Source organism: Sesamum indicum, linkage group LG1 (assembly GCF_026168435.1).
Source record: "Sesamum indicum cultivar Baizhima isolate 11 linkage group LG1, ASM2616843v1, whole genome shotgun sequence".
Lineage (NCBI taxonomy): Eukaryota > Viridiplantae > Streptophyta > Magnoliopsida > Lamiales > Pedaliaceae > Sesamum > Sesamum indicum.
Window position 1 is genome coordinate 22,100,024 of NC_142657.1, and position 18,151 is coordinate 22,118,174.

An 18,151-nucleotide genomic window follows, 5' to 3' on the forward strand; every position below is an offset into this window, starting at 1 on the left:
TTATTGAAAAAGAATATAGTGTATTTTTATTGCGTAATTGAAAACGTGGATTGTTATATTATGATAAAATATGTAGTTTTTTATAATATTTTTAATTGATAAGTTGTATTAATATTTGGCAACCTAAAAAACATTGGGAAAGGAAGTGGTTGGTGAGCTGAGTAGAATAGTTCATGTACTACTAGTTAGTGATTCTGACCATAATTTGGCCTGCCAACCGTTCAGCCTTCAAAGTTCAAACCTAACGCCCACTTCAACAAGATTTGGTTGCAGGTTCTTGAATTGCAAAACCTGTAAAAACCCATCAACAAAATCCACCATTTTTCAATCTGAATCGCTGAAACCCATAGAAATGGCGCACGCTAGCACTATGTCGCACAAACTTCACTCACCCAAAATCCCAACCCCTAATGCTAAATCTTCTGCTTCAACTTCGTCTTCCTTTTTTTTGGGCTCCAACAATCTGAAGAACCCATCGAAAAATTCGTGGGTTTTGAATAAAAGTTCGATCTTTACAGTTAGAAAGACGAGTCAATTTAAGGTTTTGGCGTCCGTTGCCACGGCGGAGAAGCCCTCGACCGTGCCGGAGATTGTGCTGCAACCCATCAAAGAAATCTCCGGTACTGTTAAGTTGCCGGGCTCGAAATCACTTTCCAACCGTATTTTGCTTCTTGCTGCTCTCTCTGAGGTAATCTTTACATATGAATATGATTTTTATAAATATGATTTCTTTTATGTGTTTTCTAATGTCTAGATGTATGCATTGTGATTAAGGAGGTTTCGTCTTGGGATTGTGCGATGATTGGCAGTTTTTATCTATTGTGATAGTTGAGAATTCAAAGTCTTTGTTTTTATCTATGTTCATTTCTGGATTCAGCTTAAGCAATTGAAAATGGTGAAGTAGAAATTTCTTTGGTACTACTAACTGGGATCACATGGATAAAAGATTTACCGATATTGTACTCTAGGATCTCCTGTGGGTTTAAGTTTCCGGATTCAAGATACCTCTCCAGTTCAATATTATGTAGATATAATTGTGTCTTTGTATTCATATGTGGATATGTAAATATGTTCTGTTACATGCATATGAAGTCTGATCTTGTGGTAGCTTTACTTTTGCTCGTGCTTATACATCTTGTCTTCCATATACAATGCATGTGCAAGTGTTTATGCCTATCTGTGTTAATGTTCAACTAGATAGAGCTCATTGAAGGAGATTTAAGATTCTACGAAAAAGCCAGAAGAGTTTCTTCATAACTCACTTTTTACGGTATTATATTTCCCGTAGCATGCTTGATGCAAGCACAACACCTGTCTTGATTCCCCACCTGGAGTTAATGCCTGAAATGCTAGTGGTTAAAGTTTTGCTCTTTCAGCGAACTGCTAAGCCACTTCCTCATTTGGTCAGTAGCAAACTAAGATTCTTGGGGCTGGGCAAATATGTGACAGAATAGGTTTTAAGAAGATTGGTAATTCCATGAAAAGCACCAGGAAGTTTCAGTAAAGTATAACATCAATGTTTGTAGTCTTTTAAGTATCACCATGCTTTATAGCTTTCACATTGTCCATCTCATCATCTCATTTTCTGTTTATAGTACTTCAGCATTCTCTAGGCCCTATGTCACTGGTTCATTTTTCATGTGTGCTTTTTGCCATATGATAAGGTAACTCTTAACTGCTTTTAGTTAACTTTTCATAAATCTTGAATGTGATCAGTTATTAGGTATTGGGTTTTTTAGCATTTTCCCTGATACTTATTTATGTCGTACACTTGTTTTTTCAGGGGACAACTGTTGTGGACAACTTACTGAGCAGTGATGATATTCATTATATGCTTGGTGCCTTGAAAACACTTGGACTGCATGTGGAAGAAGACAAAGCTAAACAACGGGCAGTAGTGGGAGGCTCTGGTGGTTTATTTCCAGTATCGAAAGAAGCCAAGGATGAAATTCAACTTTTCTTGGGAAATGCAGGAACAGCAATGCGCCCATTAACTGCCGCAGTTGTTGCTGCTGGTGGAAATGCAAGGTACATCGTCAAGCTTTTTAGATCTTATCTTTAGGGTATTCACTTTCTCACAAGTGTATATTTCCCAATTCCCGCCAGATCTCTGAATACTTTTTCTTGAATTCCATTTAAGTTGAAATGTTAGTCTGTGATCTTTAGGGTCCTTCATGAACTGTCATAGAGAGAGGCAAGTTTTTCATTTTGCTTGAGGAACTTGGCTGAATTAAATCATGTTGATTGGTCCACTTGCATGCTAAGATCCTGCCAATTCTTAATGTAGTCTAGTTCTTTAGTGTCTCACAGTTTTATTATTTTTACGGCTTTCAGCTATGTACTTGATGGGGTTCCTCGCATGAGAGAGAGACCCATTGGCGATTTAGTCAGTGGACTTAAGCAGCTTGGTGCAGATGTTGACTGTTTCCTGGGCACAAATTGTCCCCCCGTTCGCATTGTTGGAAAGGGAGGTCTTCCTGGGGGAAAGGTAGCTCTTCCGTTCATTTGATATAACATTTGTGACAATGAACCTGGCTGTGGGATTTATGTATCCCTGCACATTACCATATTCCTGCTCCTGCACTTGTCTTTCTTTTCACTTTTTTTTTTTTTGGTCATATTCTTATGCAGCTTGAATCGCTTTTGCTTCAGGCTTCAAAAGTAGGATACAAAGCTGATATTTCTTTAATAGCCAAGGGAAAATAAAAATAAAGACTAATAAATAAAAACACTGTGACACTAGATTTAGGAGATGGTCATGTGTGAAATCTATGTTGCCCATCCTCCATAAATCCTGCTGAACCAAGAAGCTTCAAATAATTTGTAAAACTGCATTGATAAAAATGTATAAATAATTCAACTTGCTGTTCTAAGTGTTCTTCTTGGAGGCAAGTGGTTTTATATTTTAATTGATGTGCATAAGATTATTGGTCATATTTTGACCCTCTGTTTTTTTGCTGAGGTGACTGGGAAATGATATATGTCTTGTGAAAGTTCAATGAGAATCTACAATTTATTTTTCTCTGCTTTTGCTTACTTTTGGCAGGTGAAGCTCTCTGGATCTGTTAGCAGCCAATACTTGACTGCTCTCCTCATGGCCGCTCCCCTGGCTCTAGGAGATGTTGAAATTGAAATCATTGACAAACTAATTTCTGTTCCTTATGTGGAGATGACACTTAAGTTGATGGAACGCTTTGGTGTCTCTGTAGAGCACAGTGACAGCTGGGACAGATTCTTGGTCCGAGGAGGTCAAAAGTACAAGTGAGTTTGAGTTCCTTTACGCAAGTGTTTAATCAATTTTGAGAAACTGAATTTCATGTGAGTTGAAGAGTTCATTTTTCGTCAGGTCTCCTGGAAACGCTTATGTGGAAGGTGATGCCTCAAGTGCCAGTTACTTTTTGGCTGGTGCGGCTGTTACTGGTGGAACCATCACTGTTGAAGGTTGTGGGACAAGCAGTTTACAGGTGCTTATTGAGTATTATTCTTCAGTTTTTTGTGCTTTCTTATGTTAGTTGGTGTAGTAGAAGTTGTGGAATACTAAGATTGACTTGCCTTTATCCAAGTTATAAAATGAATTTTCCATTTAAGCACTTCAAAATTAATATAATCTCTATCAAACTGCATGGATCTGAACAAATTACTGTTGTTGTCATATGCTTCTATATGCTCATATCGTGATTTCTTATGTTAATTTCATCATATTTTCTCTTTTTAAGGGTGATGTCAAATTTGCCGAGGTTCTCGAGAAAATGGGTGCTGAAGTTACCTGGACTGAGAATAGTGTCACTGTTAAAGGACCTCCTCGTGGTACTTCTGGACGGAAGCATTTGCGTGCAATTGATATCAACATGAACAAAATGCCAGATGTTGCCATGACTCTTGCTGTGGTCGCGCTTTTTGCTGATGGACCCACTGCCATAAGAGATGGTATGGTGCCTTTTCTTTGGGTTATAAATAACTCTATACAAATCTCTTTTGTGACCATCATCAAGATAACAGCGGAAACAACTCCTACAAGGATAATACACATTGATATTTGCACTGCTTTGGATGTTACATTCTTTTGTCGTAAATTGATCTGTTCTCACACCTATTTGCAGTTGCTAGCTGGAGGGTTAAAGAAACTGAGCGGATGATCGCCATATGCACAGAACTGAGAAAGGTTTGTTGCTCCTTTACACGCCTCTCCGTTTCTCAAGCCTTGTCTAGTTTCCGCCTCTTTTTTCATCTGAACAAAACTATGTGCCTCTATTATCACTTTATCCACTCCATTCATATGTGCTAATTTCAGTTGGGAGCGACAGTAGAAGAAGGCCCAGATTACTGTGTAATCACTCCACCAGAGAAATTAAACGTCACAGCCATCGACACATATGACGACCATCGCATGGCCATGGCCTTTTCTCTTGCTGCCTGCGCAGACGTTCCGGTGACAATCAGAGACCCTGGTTGCACCCGTAAAACCTTCCCTAATTATTTCGACGTTCTTGCTACATTCTCAAAGCACTGAACACCTTGGGGTACGTCTAAACCAGAATCAAGAATTGCGCTATGAGATGAGAAGGATGCCTGCAGCCATAAATTTTGCCTTCCAATGATCACAAATATTTGTCTGTAACATTAAAACTCTATTTAAAGTGAGAATGATTCTATGTTGTAGAGATTGTTAATAGATTGAGTTCTGTACTGCGCTGCTGTGGCCGTTTCTGAAATAAATGTTGTCCCCTCTTCTGTTTTTACAGATTCAGCCAAGTCCAGAGCTATTTGTTATGAATTTTTCTCACATTGTGGCATGTGGACAGCAATAATAAAATCTCAATTTTCAGAAATAAATAAATAAATATTGTAAGTACGTATCATCTGAATTGGGATGAACACGATGCCAAATTATAAAGAGAGAAAAGACATATAATTGTGTCTCCTTTAACATGGGCAGGTCACATGGTTCAGGCATTTGTTGTGGTACAAATTCCTTTTTTAATTCTTGCATCAAATGCTTAATTACAATATTAAAACCAGCTCACGTTTGTACGACTGACTGACTCTTGCTTTTTGGCATTTACAGCACTCGAAAGTGAGCAAAAATTCACATGCATGCTTTGATCAAATTATATGGATGAAAACAATTGCATCACATGAGCCATTACACCTCACTATAATACCCATTCCTTAACTTACATATTTATATCTTAAATTTAGTTTCTCAAATTGGAGTTTGATCTAAAACCTTGTGCTCTTTATACTTCTGGCTATTAACAAGAATGTTGATAGGCATTTATGAGGGATTCCAAGTATGTCCAACCACCCCACCCCCACAAACAAGGAAAAAAAAGTGAACTCTTTTTACTTGTAAGTTTGCGTTGAAGTAAATGGTGTGTGGTTAGGTATAGTGATTTTGATGATTAATAAGACATATAGATATGTAGATGGCAATAAAGGGTTGTTGAAAAAGAGGGTTTTTGCCTTCTTCTTAAGTCTGTTTCCAGCATTGGATGTGTGGACGGATATAGTAAATCAAGTCAAGTCTAATAATCTAAGGTAAGCGCCTCTCAAATTTTTGACTTTTAATTCCATGTATCAGGAACAAAATTAATTGTACGACAACCATCATCTTTATAAATGATGATTAAAAGTATGTTAATTTGCCTAGTGGAATTGCATTAGTTGCTATGTTCACCTTAAATTTTGTTCTCCTTCTATACTCATATCTATTTATTATTTCACAATGTTCTTAATTCAATCACAATCCTCTACAAAGAAAGTGTGTATTGTAACCCAAGCTATAATATTTGCTGTTTATTAATGTTAACAGGTCAAAATATAAATCTAACCTGCTTTCCATGCATTCATTATTCACCTATCAAATATTTATGATTTTTTATATTTTATTTATAAATAAACAAAATTAAGTTTGTTATTTTACTTTTGTCTAGTAAATTTCAACTTTAGAGAATCAAGAAGTGAAAATAGTACAACATGTCAATTTTCAATCCTTACCTACTCATTTGGAAATAGTATGTATAGTAAAAGGAAAACGTCAATTTTTCTTACCTCTATAAATCCTCAAAGAAATGCTAAATACTATTAGATAAACAAGCATATTTTTGTAAACCTTCAAGCAGGGACCTCATATATATATATATAAACTAGTAGTGATATTTCTCTTCCAACTTTTCCATTTGGGCAAGAAAATAAAATTGATTGAGAAAAAACATGCTAATTCCTTTTAGGACATTTATTTGTAATCAACAAGGTTTGTCCAATCCACATTATCTTGTAATAATGAAGGAAAAATTTAATGTGGGATTGATTCTCAAGAAATTGCATATCCCCACAAATCTCACACACCATCCAATGGAGTGAGAATTAGGAATCCCTCAAATGACTACACCCCCAATTCTCTCTTCTCCACACCGTCTCCCTCCAACAAACCCACACAAATATTTATTGGTATGGGCAATGCCATGTGAAAATGGAGGCCTAAATTTCAAGGCCCTTTACAACCAATCAAAGTAAAAACAAGAACCCTTTACACACACACACTTCATTTTAAACTATTTATCCTTTGAAGAAATTAATGATTCATCCCACTTGGAGGGAAAAAAAAAAAGGAATGATCTTGGAAGAAGAACTCATGGAAGGAGAAAAAACAAAGAGAAAAAAAGAAAGAAAGAGAGGGAGCCCTAAATAGAAGTAGTAGTAGTAGTATTTTCTAATGCATTAAAAACAAGTAATCATGAATCAAGAATTCAATATCAACCCTTTCAATTTATTACAGTCTTGTTTGACTCTCTTCTTACTCTTCCATTAATCCATTTTAAATTTTTCTTCAAACCTCATTCCTCTCCCTCCTCCTCCCATTTTAACCCCACCCCTCGAGATCTCTCCATTCTCTCTCCAATCAATTCACTCATATTATTCAATCATCAATATCTCAAAATTTATTTCCTCTGTGAAAAGCAAAGCAAGAAAAGGTGATAAATACCATCAACACCACCATCACCAACCAGTCCCTCCCTCCAAGAAACCAGAGGATTCCCCATTAATAAAAGTGTACAACTCTTCAACACCACAATCTTCTGGCCGGCACCCTTTTCTCTCTTCTTGAATACCACATTCGTCAAATTTTAAAGCAAAAGAGACAAATCTTGTTACCATTCTCCATTCAACCCTAGCATTTCAAGAAAATCAGCACATTGGCCTCAGAACGAGGGAATTTCCAAGTGGGCGCTTCTAAAATCTCCAAGATTTTTAGTGGATTGCGTCACAGATGAAGCACATTGACACCACCCCATCAACACCAGGAAAGTTCAAGATCGAGAAATCTCCATACAATAGGCTGAGGCTGCATTCTTCCCTAGCCAAGCTCACTTTTTGGTCTCTAGTGTTCCTTGGCCTGATCTTTGTATTCTTCTATAGATCACCGTCTTCGTCGTCCTCTGCGCCCTCAGATCTCTCCAGAAGATCCCTCAGAACCAGCTACTATGGAGGCCCTAACTTTGAAAGGAGGGTTAGAGCCTCAGCTAAAATCAGGTCAAGAAATGGGATTTCTGTTTTAGTGACAGGGGCCGCTGGTTTTGTGGGCACCCATGTTTCCGCTGCCCTTAAGCGACGGGGTGATGGCGTTTTGGGCCTTGACAATTTCAATGATTATTATGATCCGTCCCTTAAAAGGGCACGGCAAGCACTTTTAGAGCGTAGCGGGGTTTACATTGTGGAGGGTGATATTAATGATGTTTCTTTGTTGAAGAAGCTTTTCGATATTGTGCCTTTTACTCATGTTATGCATCTGGCGGCACAGGCCGGTGTGCGATACGCCATGGAGAATCCTAGCTCCTATGTGCATAGCAACATTGCCGGCCTCGTCAGCATTCTTGAAGTTTGCAAGAGTGTCAATCCCCAGCCGGCAATCGTGTGGGCTTCTAGTAGTTCTGTATATGGATTGAATACAAAAGTTCCGTTTTCTGAAAGGGACCGGACTGATCAGCCTGCTAGTTTATATGCTGCAACCAAGAAGGCTGGAGAGGAAATTGCGCATACTTATAATCACATATATGGGCTTTCGCTTACAGGATTGAGATTTTTCACAGTATATGGACCTTGGGGGAGGCCAGACATGGCATATTTCTTTTTCACCAGGGATATTTTGAAAGGAAAATCAATTCCAATCTTTGAGGCTGCTAATCATGGCACAGTTGCGAGGGATTTCACCTATATTGATGATATTGTAAAGGGTTGTTTGGCTGCATTGGATACAGCTGAGAAAAGTACTGGCAGTGGCGGCAAGAAGAAGGGGCCAGCTCAATTGCGGGTCTATAATTTGGGCAACACATCTCCAGTGCCTGTTTCGGATCTTGTGAGCATTTTAGAGAGATTGCTCAAGACAAAGGCAAAGAGGTTGGTTATGAAGTTGCCAAGGAATGGAGATGTGCAATTTACACATGCGAACATAAGCTTGGCTCAGAGGGAGCTTGGCTATAAACCTACTACTGATCTGCAGACAGGGTTGAAGAAATTTGTTCGGTGGTACCTGAATTACTACGTTAATGGGAAAAAGAGTGCACAGTGATACAAAATTATCAAGGTGCGGTAGGATCATTCTATTCTTTTTCGTTTCGATTCTTATAATTGTTTTCTTAACATATCTCTGTTTGTCACCCAATTATCTTGTTTTCACATATCTGGATGATGTCATATAAGGATGAGATTCCTGATCCCACGATGAAGAAGTTCTTGTGGTTGGTGGGCATTGGTGTTCTGGTCTGCATCAAAGGACAAACCAACTTTTGTCATTCATGGGATTGTATTTGTTGTAGTTTTATCATTGTAGCATTCATGACTGATAGAACAATTTGCTGATTGATGGACGTGTATCATCTGAATCCAATTCAAATAAAATAGCACACGATAGTTCGGTATTACTGTCTTTATGTAGATTCATTAAATGAACTCTGACATCATTTTGTTCTTTACTGCTCCTATGAAATCTGGAGCTTCTGAACTGATCCATCTTGGCTATATCATTGGTGAAGAACTGTTGTGTTATTTATTAAATGCCATGCGCCAGCGTTCAATAAATTTAACTGCTTGTTCTTAATTACAAGGAGGTCTATGTTGGTAAAACAATTGAATTAACAGGGCTTTACATGTCTGATGTTTTGGACTCGTATCCTTGCAGCTAGTACTTGGAAATATGTGGATTTGCTGAAATTGGTAATGAATTTTTGTTTGATCTTTGAGCAGCTAGATGTGTTAGAATGTTTCTTTCCCACGTACAGATTCACTTAGGATTACATAGGCGAGACTAATCTTGTCCTAATAGGAAAGATTTCAGCCATAGCTACTTTAGTCTCTGATTTGGAACTATAGCTCAAATCTAGCCGTACTACCACTTCCCATTAATGAAAGGGATGAGCTATTTAGGAATGCGCTGACCTGTGGAGTATTTATGTAGGTTAAGTGATTATGTTATGAGGACAAACAATCTAGGTGCAAATGCTATCAATTTCTGCATATATTAACTGCGATAATTCAGAACAGGCTGTTAGCTATTTTGGACCCTGAATAGGATGCTAATCGAAGTGATTAGAGCTTGAGAAAACAAAGACGGCAGGGTTGTTATAAGTAGATAGTTTACAAATGCAGAAAGGGGTTACTTTATGAAGGAACAACTTAAAGCCTGAAAGATCTCTTCAATAAGTTAGGTTTTGATCTCCTTCCACCTCTTGATGCATTATGTAACATGACAATTTACGATATGTTAAGTTACTCCCGAGGTTATCTATCATTATAGTAGTAGAAAATTATTAGTATGATGAAAACTTCGAGGTATTACTAGCCATAAGTTTCATAGTGGATGAAAGAAAGTGAAACCGCAGATAGACTGTTCGAGTAGACTGCTCCCCCCCCCCCCCCCCCCCCTTGCTGTTTGAAATGAAATGATAAGTAGAACGAGGCAGTTTATTACCAGTACCCGATGTCGAAAAATGTCATCAGATTGTGAAATGTGTGTATGGAGGTCATTGGAAGAAGTTTACCCCCATAGGATGCCCATTCTTCTGTCTGTATATGTGTGCAGTATAGAAACTGCATCCATGCGTGTAGTGTCCAAAAGGCCATTGTTTCACAACTTTGTAATGTCTTTGACAAGATCAGGTTATTTATTGCAGGTGTTATTGCCATGGTGGTTCATGGTATATATTGTCTACTTCTGACGGATGGGGAGCTTATTTTATTTTTTCCTACCTGGAAAACACTTACAATGTCCTAATCTTCAGTATTTCAATTTTACAGTGAAGCATATCCAGCGTTGAAACTGTATTTATGAAATGAAAGAAAGGATTTACGGGTTATATTATTCAAAGATTTTGAACAGAGTCTTATTAAATTTACTTTCTTGATATAATTGTGCCTTCTAACGTCTAGAAATTTTCAAACTAAAGGAGATTTGTTGTTAATTTATGATTTAATTGTATTATATTATCTTTTAATTTAATATAATTAATAATATCTGACGCAAAGTGACGTTTTGACATTGCTACACCAATCTCTTGTAATTTCAAAAGAGCTTTTAATAGATAAGATAATTAATTAATTTTTTAAAATTTTATTTAACTGTTCAATTAATATATTTTATTTATATTTATATATATATTACATATTTTAAAGCGTGAAAATTGTTTATTATATGAATGCAGTAACATTACGCTACATTGGCTAATATCAAATAAAAAATTTCTATAAGATTAAATTGTTACAATCTAAATTAGATAGTACTAAATTTATATGGTATTCCAGTTTTTGCTCTGTTATCAGCTCGACTAGTTATGGGAAGACTTCAGACATGGTTTTGCAGAACAACTGTTATAATCCTATTCAATAATGTTTCTGCTGCAAAAGAAAACCCCCCTATATACATCACATTATAATAACATAGTCGTAAACCTTAAATAAATATCAAATTAAATAGCCACAATAAGCTGAAACAGAATATTAGAAGTAATTCAATAATTAAAACCTTCCGACCAAAATTACTTCAACAGTGCAAAGCGGCTATTGTAAATTGTAATATACAAGACATTTCAACAACAATGGATTTCTTATCATCTCAGGAAACTATTGCATTAGCAGCAGCCATGTGAAATTCAGAAAAACAAAGACAAGTTTTGATGAATTGATAACTACTCGCGCATCAAAGTCCAACACTAGTCACTATCACAACTTCACAACAAACTACGATTGTTGCAGACCCAAAGAAACCTATACAGAGTTCAGAAATCATATTTTGTTCTTCCACTCTTCAAAATAAGGCATAGCGTATCTGAGAGGTCAGAAGAAGACGAGAAAAAGTTCCAAGACTCCAGCATAAGTCGCTTTCTTGATCCCTTGAAATGCACTACCTGGGTCCAGAAGTCAAGCTATGTTTGGGGAAGAGATTTTTTGAGAAACCTCAACAAAGAGATAAGAACTGAATAAAAAAAACCATTGAAGTATCCTTAATCTATTAAGATAGGTAAACATCTTTTTACCTTCACATCCAACGGCATGCCATGAAATTGGCCGGCGCCCTCTGGTGGTGTCCAATTATAACTGGAGCAAGGCAAGAATAGCACTGAAGCACCACCTATTTTGTCTAGAAAAGCCTCTCTTCTGGAAAACCTTCTCACATTAAAATTGGGGTTAGATCGCACAACCCACGCAAGAGCTAATTGATCTCCAAGCATTCGAGAAGCTTTCATGAATTTTGAACTGTACACTTTCAGCACTTCTTGTAAGAAAGCCTTCCCCCTGGGACAAAGGAGAACATTATTTAGGAGGAAATGGATACAGCTACCATTACAGAGATAAGCACCGCAATGTATGTTAACTACCGTCTTTTAGGAGCTGACGAAAGAGAGAAAGCAGAAGCAATCCTTTCATACCGACGATACCGTATCTTTCACAACATAGAAAGAGTGCTTAAGCCCATAACCATTTTCTAGGCCCAGATGCTTACTCTTTTAAATCTGTATGTTCTTTCTTTCCATCATATCTGATTAGATTTCAGACAAAGAAAATGAAAAAAATTCACCTTTGAATTCCCTCAGCAGTGCCGCGTACTGCAATAAATCCTGAATTTAGAGGTTGCTCTTTGTTATTTCGGAAGGTGAGAGCCAGATCAAAATTTGGATAGTCAATGAATATTTGTCCCAGGTCATCTATTACTGCGATATCTGAGTCTGTAAAAATGAAATGAGTAAATTGCTCCTGCTTCTGACTCAGCTTCTCAAGCCTTGTTTCCAAGAAGGCCTGCATAAACAACATATATTGCGAATAAGAAGCAGAATCTTAGGATAACTAAAAGCAGGTTGTCTTGCTAGTTAAAGGCAAATCAGCTTCAAAGAAAAGCCTAACAAAATTTCTAGGAGATAATCCTTACAAATCATATATGATGGCTTTATCTAAAATAAAAAAGACATTAAAAAAATTAAACAAGACATTACAGCAGGAGAAGCAGGAGAGCAAATAGATAACAATATCCAGTAAATTGCTATCTTATCCCGTTAAAATCAGGCTACAAAGTATAGGTAGAAGAGTTCATGTTACAAATCTTAATAGCGCATGGTAGGGAAGTACTTTAAAGTATACCATCACGGTGAATATAAAGTTAGTATTCAATGTCAATGGAACATGTGCAGACAGCTCTATGCATACAAGTCAACTATCATTTGTACCAAAATAGATAACTAGCATTCCGTAACAAAATATCTAAGACGACAAACGTAACATGAAGCTCATATAAATAGGAACTAATAACAAAAAACATGTTCCGATTTCCAACAGTTATTGTGCTCTTACAATGTAAGACCTGATTCTTTGAAGCATCAACTTGTCTCGTGAATATTCACCTTGTATTGGTTTTATGGTAACCATATCTTTCTGCAGTGGAAGCTCTGAGGCAGGATCAGTAAGAATGATAACTTTGCTTTGAGGCATGTTCACCTACACGAATTGGCTAAAGCATCAATTCAGATCTGAACAGGACAAGCAAATGTTGCTCATAGAGAAGCCAAATGGTATGATTAATTCAAGAAAAAAGAATTCGTGGATTAGCATTGTTATTCATGAACTACTAGTTGATACTGTATCAAAATTGTTTTTCTTTTGGAGCCGATGAAGACCAAACAGCTAATAATCAACGGCATGAAAACCACAGTAAAATATCCAGGACCATGGTGGCTGAGGACTAAACTTTGTGATAACTAGCAAGGGTAATGGTTCAAGCACCAAGACAAATATGTTCTGAACTTAGCACCTTGGCCATCTAATCTACTGCATTCATCAATGCTTCTATAATACCTTCCCAAACAATGCCAACAGATGATACTGATTGGTTCTTGAGAAAAGTGGCAGATTTAGCTTGCTTAAACTATACTAAACCATAAAGGGACATTACTTTATTGATGCATGTCAAATTTGGTTCTAACCTCAAAATGTCATATTTCAGTTCTTCTCAAATTTGAAGTTATCTAATTAAGTAATTTGCATAACCTTATATTTATCTTATACAGAACTATACAATCATTAAGAAGCGAATATAGAAATGATATTTAACTGCGTTATAAAATTTTATCCATGCAGTTCATTACTTCCCATAAGATCTTTGTAGATAGCATTTCTAGGCACCATCAACAAAATTTAAGGCATATCTGAATTTGAAGTCTTCAACTAGTGCTTATTCACAAATCTTAGGAGCATCAACATTCTCATGTATCGAAGACTAGGAATATGAACCTTGCTAACTATGCACCTACTAGCTCCTTTTGTAAAATTCTGCAATACTAAACATAGACCGAATCACTGAAATTGCCCAGAAGAGAGCAATTACTTTGTCTTGCAATGTCAAGCATGTGCAGCACTCTGACGTGCCCGCACATGACCAGGTTCATATTACGCTCAAAATAAAACGTTTTTAGATTGTATTTTGGAAAGCACGTTGACTAGAATTACCTGAATGAAATTTATGAAAACATTCAAAATGGCCAACGACCTCTTCACTTTGTTGTATGAAATGTTCCCAACAGTAACCAAATCAACTGGTCTGCTCCCAACAGTAGAGTTGTAGATAGTAAACACAGTGACAAAAGCCACGGGATCTATCGAGCGAGAATTGTTATGGGACATTCGAAAATGTATCTTGTTAAGAGCCTTTATTCCTGCAAGCATTTTAGGTTTATCCATTAGTTCCCAATCACATGATTGTTACAAACTCAGGGAGAGGATTTCATGCAAAATAAGTGCATCACAGTTATGGCACTTTTCAGTTGAATCAAAATATGCAAGAAAGGCAACATGTTTTACCCATGACCACAAACAAATCAGGGCTAAGAATGGAGACAACCATCCTAACATGAAACAAGATCACAGAGAACTTACACAAAATCCAGCCATATGCACAAAAGTCTCTTAAGAATAGTGACTTTGAGATGAGACAGCCAATAGCATAGCGAGATTTTTGCAAATTATCAGTAAAGTTATCCAGAAGTTAACAAAATTTTTTATCCTAATTTTCGCGGGCAAATAAATATGAGTTTTATGAGGATGGGCGGATTTCAGAGTGCAGCAATAATATCAATCTGTTTAACCACTAAGTACTACTGTTTCTAACTTTCTGTTCGAAAAATACTCATTTGCACAAGCATTCACAAATGGATAAGCTAATAATCTTTTGAAGAAAAAGCCAAAAGGAATTCACAAACCTTGGCATTGCAAACGGTCAGGCAGTCCTTCACCAGCAGCAGGTCCAAGAATAAGATGATCAAATTTCTTTGGCTTTTCTTTATGTACATCCCCCAAATTAGTCTGTTGATGGAGCTCTTTAACTGAAACAAGCATCCATTTCTCTTTTCACGAAAAATTGCTGAAAACATTTAAACATAACAGTAAAGCAGAAATTCATGAAAACAAATTCAGAAAGCATTGAATATCCCACCTGAGAGCATGTGGGTTATTAAGATGACTAGAGGAAGACCTAAAAGCAACCGATTCCATCCAACACAAATTCTCTTTCCCAGCATACTCCCCCTCGAAGATATATTACTTTCTACTTTCAGACGGACGAAATTCAGTTTCTAAACACTAATTCTGACCTGCTTCTGTTACTCCCTGCAATAGCAACAACCTCCAAATCAACTTAACTCCTGTAGCCATAAATCAACAATTAAATATCACCCTTACAAGTAAAAATGAGCAGAGCTACATCAAAGTCAACCACATTTTCTCGCGAAGCATTTCGGCAGCACAGGTAAATTGCCTTTAACAATTAATGTTGCACATTTAACCGCAAAAATAGAGGATTCCTTGAAAATTAATCCATAACATGCTAGTTCTGAATCAGCAGTCAAATTAAGAGGAAGGTGAGACAATTGATGGATTCAACTGTACTAACATTGCATAGAGTAAGACTTAATGCGATAACTTACCTTGAGTTTCTTTGCAGAAGCTCAGTAATCACACAAAGGTTCTCTGATCTGAGGACTTCTGCCTCAGAACCGAAAAGCGAAAGCAATTTGGGCCTACATTCATATGGGCCGATTTGAAACTATTGGGCCTTTCAGTTATCTTTCCATTCATTTTGGGCCTAGCAATTGCATCGAATATAACTGGAGACCTAATAATTATTTTGTAATAATTTTATTCTATTTATTTTTATCTGTTATCTATACTATCATAAAAAAAAAAATTCGCGAATCGATTGTTAAATATTCAATTTTTTTCTCCATATTTATTATAATTTATAATTTTAATATTTTTTTTTTGTTTTTTTCATCATCTCACAATAATTTTTTTTTAATATTCTTGAGAAAATTGCATGCGATAATAACTGTGTACCCAAAAACTATGGCCAAAAATTGCTAAAAGAACACTTTTCTTTATGTATGTGTTACACTAAATGAAAAAATTATTTATTAAATATAATTGTGATTATTATTTTTTATTTTTTAAGTTATCTTTTATTTTATATGAATAATATTTAAATAATTGTTTTTGATAACTTAGTATTTGAATTTTTTTTATTTTTAATATTAGTAAATAAAAATTTTAATTAATAAAAAGACTTATTTATTAGATTAAATCGAACTTGAAAAAAATTGAATATAATCTTTAAAATTATATGTAGTTACATTAAATTTGAAGGGAGGCGCTAGTAATTATGCCTTTAAATATTTTAGTTATTTTTGGACACTAAACACATATAGGCAAACCTCAAGGACTCAATCGCAAATACGCATCTCAGGTATAAAAGCCCTCCACTACCATCTTCCCGTTTGTCGCTCTAGGGTTGCACTCAAGTATAAGGGTTGCTCATCTAACCGAAGAACCCGCCGCCACTGCAGCACTCCGCCGAGTCCAGAAGAAGCCGCCGTCATGGGTCGTATGCACAGCAGAGGGTCTGCTTTCTCTTTATATATGTGTATTTTTGCTTTTAATGTGTGTTTTTTGTGATTGTTGAATGTTTATTTCTGGGTGTTGCAGAAAGGGTATTTCAGCATCAGCACTGCCATACAAGAGGACTCCACCTAGCTGGCTCAAGATCTCTTCTCAGGATGTACGTGATTTCGGATTCGTTCTTCTTTTCTTTTTAATTGCTTTGATTGCTACAATGAAACTTCATGCAATCCGGCATTTAGATAAGAAGTTCTTCTAGTCGTTTATAGAACGTATGGTGCTGCCATTACTCGTTTTACTCTTCCTTATTGATTTACGAAATCTGGTTCCAATGTACCCGGATAAGTTAGCTGATATTCTTTCGTATGCTTATATGTTGTTTGGGTTTCTTATTTCATCCTGGCGTTATTATAGTAATTTGTTATTCATCCACTTAAGTTTTAGTTTGCCGAGTGGTGTGGCTAGGATTTGTTATTGCCTTAATTTTGTGATTGGGACCTGTTTTAATAGGCTAGACAAGTCTATCTTGTTGTTAATGAGGGCAATTGTTTGACTTCCTTCCATTGGCTTGAGGGTTGTTTCATTGATTCATCACTAACAATATTTTAACCTTATTTTAGGTTGAAGAGAATATTTGTAAGTTTGCAAAGAAGGGGTTGACACCCTCACAAATTGGTGTTATTCTTCGTGATTCTCATGGGATTGCCCAAGTGAAGAGTGTCACTGGCAGCAAAATTTTAAGGATTCTCAAGGCCCACGGTATGATTCCTCAACATATTGGCTCTGTTCTCCAGTCCTGGTATAATAACAGACCTGTTCGTAACTGTATTTTAATCTCTGCCCAGGACTTGCTCCTGAGATACCAGAGGATCTCTACCACCTCATTAAGAAGGCTGTTGCCATTCGGAAGCATTTGGAGAGGAACAGAAAGGACAAAGATTCCAAATTTAGGCTCATTCTTGTTGAAAGCAGAATTCACAGACTTGCTCGTTACTATAAAAAGACAAAGAAGCTTCCACCTGTCTGGAAATAGTAAGTCCATGTTTGACTCTACAGAACTCCTTTTTATTATCTCTTTTAATTTGGAGAGCTGATCACATGTTCAATATTTCCACAAGTCATCATTTGGAAGATCATGCTTGAAAAAAAAATTCACTTGAGCTGCATGCCATTTATCTATGATTCAACTTGGTTACCAAATAAAACTGCTTGTGCAATTGTGTGGTATCTTTAACCCTTAGCATTTCCATCAAGTGTAGCCTTTCTCCTATCTTTTTCCCCTGCGTTGGTAGGTGGGGGGCATTTGAACTTTGTGGATCTTCCTCAACATTTTTTGTTGATTCTGTGCTGCTTTTTGAGCTCTTGAAAAATTTTCAGTTTGTCGCCACAAAAACTTAGATATAGTATTGCCTTGAGTTCACGGGGAAAGATTACAATATAAACTGATCTGCTCTATTTTCTTGGCAGCGAGTCAACCACCGCCAGTACTCTTGTGGCCTAAGGAGCATGTTTGGTAGAGAGACTGGATTTGTAATTTGAGTAATAGTTCAGGCAGAGAAACAGAGTTTCTGTTATTATAGGTGTCTTTGCTACTTTAGTTGTTGGCAAGGCATTGTCTTGGCAATTTTCTTTTGTATGCAACTTGTTTTATCAAATCTTGACTTGGACAATGTAAGAGCTTGCGATCTACCATTTCATTTCTCCTATAGCATGTAGTTCGTTC

General features: G+C 36.6%; 4 protein-coding genes across 11 annotated transcripts; 3 read left to right on the top strand and 1 right to left on the bottom strand.

Moving 5' to 3' along the window:
• Nucleotides 1–142: 142 nt before the first annotated feature.
• On the top strand, nucleotides 143–4,747 carry LOC105171218 (RNA 3'-terminal phosphate cyclase/enolpyruvate transferase, alpha/beta). The gene is made up of 8 exons (XM_011092260.3): nucleotides 143–688; nucleotides 1,784–2,028; nucleotides 2,335–2,488; nucleotides 3,047–3,261; nucleotides 3,347–3,464; nucleotides 3,717–3,927; nucleotides 4,101–4,162; nucleotides 4,292–4,747. Exons 1-8 carry the CDS (start codon nucleotides 353–355, stop codon nucleotides 4,508–4,510), a joined length of 1,560 nt encoding a protein of 519 aa, XP_011090562.2. The 5' UTR covers nucleotides 143–352; the 3' UTR covers nucleotides 4,511–4,747.
• A 1,868-nt stretch (nucleotides 4,748–6,615) lies between these two features.
• Nucleotides 6,616–8,918, top strand: LOC105171224 (UDP-glucuronate 4-epimerase 3). The gene is made up of 2 exons (XM_011092263.3): nucleotides 6,616–8,584; nucleotides 8,701–8,918. Exon 1 carries the CDS (start codon nucleotides 7,271–7,273, stop codon nucleotides 8,567–8,569), a length of 1,299 nt encoding a protein of 432 aa, XP_011090565.1. The 5' UTR covers nucleotides 6,616–7,270; the 3' UTR covers nucleotides 8,570–8,584; nucleotides 8,701–8,918.
• A 2,062-nt stretch (nucleotides 8,919–10,980) lies between these two features.
• LOC105171231 (polyphosphatidylinositol phosphatase) lies at nucleotides 10,981–15,571 on the bottom strand. Of its 8 annotated transcripts, none has more exons than XM_011092270.3 (8): nucleotides 15,462–15,571; nucleotides 14,972–15,144; nucleotides 14,739–14,861; nucleotides 13,990–14,195; nucleotides 12,838–12,981; nucleotides 12,071–12,288; nucleotides 11,529–11,787; nucleotides 10,981–11,399 (listed from the first exon to the last, which is right to left on the bottom strand). In XM_011092270.3, exons 2-8 carry the CDS (start codon nucleotides 15,054–15,056, stop codon nucleotides 11,271–11,273), a joined length of 1,164 nt encoding a protein of 387 aa, XP_011090572.2. In that variant the 5' UTR covers nucleotides 15,057–15,144; nucleotides 15,462–15,571; the 3' UTR covers nucleotides 10,981–11,270. The 8 variants fall into 8 exon arrangements, with proteins under 8 accessions (XP_011090572.2, XP_088740341.1, XP_088740327.1 ...); XM_088884215.1 differs by having other exon boundaries at nucleotides 10,981–11,417; XM_088884201.1 differs by having other exon boundaries at nucleotides 14,739–14,882.
• A 706-nt stretch (nucleotides 15,572–16,277) lies between these two features.
• RPS13A (ribosomal protein S13A) lies at nucleotides 16,278–18,134 on the top strand. The gene is made up of 5 exons (XM_011092297.3): nucleotides 16,278–16,430; nucleotides 16,516–16,588; nucleotides 17,049–17,187; nucleotides 17,274–17,460; nucleotides 17,896–18,134. Exons 1-5 carry the CDS (start codon nucleotides 16,408–16,410, stop codon nucleotides 17,927–17,929), a joined length of 456 nt encoding a protein of 151 aa, XP_011090599.1. The 5' UTR covers nucleotides 16,278–16,407; the 3' UTR covers nucleotides 17,930–18,134.
• The last annotated feature ends 17 nt before the right edge of the window (nucleotides 18,135–18,151 follow it).

Coding starts and splice junctions, on each gene's coding strand:
- LOC105171224 (XM_011092263.3), top strand. CDS start 7,271: ATGAAGCACATTGACACCACCCCATCAACACCAGGAAAGTTCAAGATC.
- LOC105171231 (XM_088884129.1), bottom strand. CDS start 15,056: ATGCTGGGAAAGAGAATTTGTGTTGGATGGAATCGGTTGCTTTTAGGT. Junction 11,788..12,070: donor ACTGCTGAGGGAATTCAAAG/GTGAATTTTTTT, acceptor CCTTTGTCCCAG/GGGGAAGGCTTTCTTACAAG. Junction 11,418..11,528: donor GCATGCCGTTGGATGTGAAG/GTAAAAAGATGT, acceptor CCCCAAACATAG/CTTGACTTCTGGACCCAGGT.
- LOC105171218 (XM_011092260.3), top strand. CDS start 353: ATGGCGCACGCTAGCACTATGTCGCACAAACTTCACTCACCCAAAATC. Junction 689..1,783: donor TTCTTGCTGCTCTCTCTGAG/GTAATCTTTACA, acceptor TTGTTTTTTCAG/GGGACAACTGTTGTGGACAA. Junction 3,465..3,716: donor GTGGGACAAGCAGTTTACAG/GTGCTTATTGAG, acceptor TCTCTTTTTAAG/GGTGATGTCAAATTTGCCGA.
- RPS13A (XM_011092297.3), top strand. CDS start 16,408: ATGGGTCGTATGCACAGCAGAGG. Junction 17,188..17,273: donor AAGGATTCTCAAGGCCCACG/GTATGATTCCTC, acceptor ATCTCTGCCCAG/GACTTGCTCCTGAGATACCA. Junction 17,461..17,895: donor CTTCCACCTGTCTGGAAATA/GTAAGTCCATGT, acceptor TTTTCTTGGCAG/CGAGTCAACCACCGCCAGTA.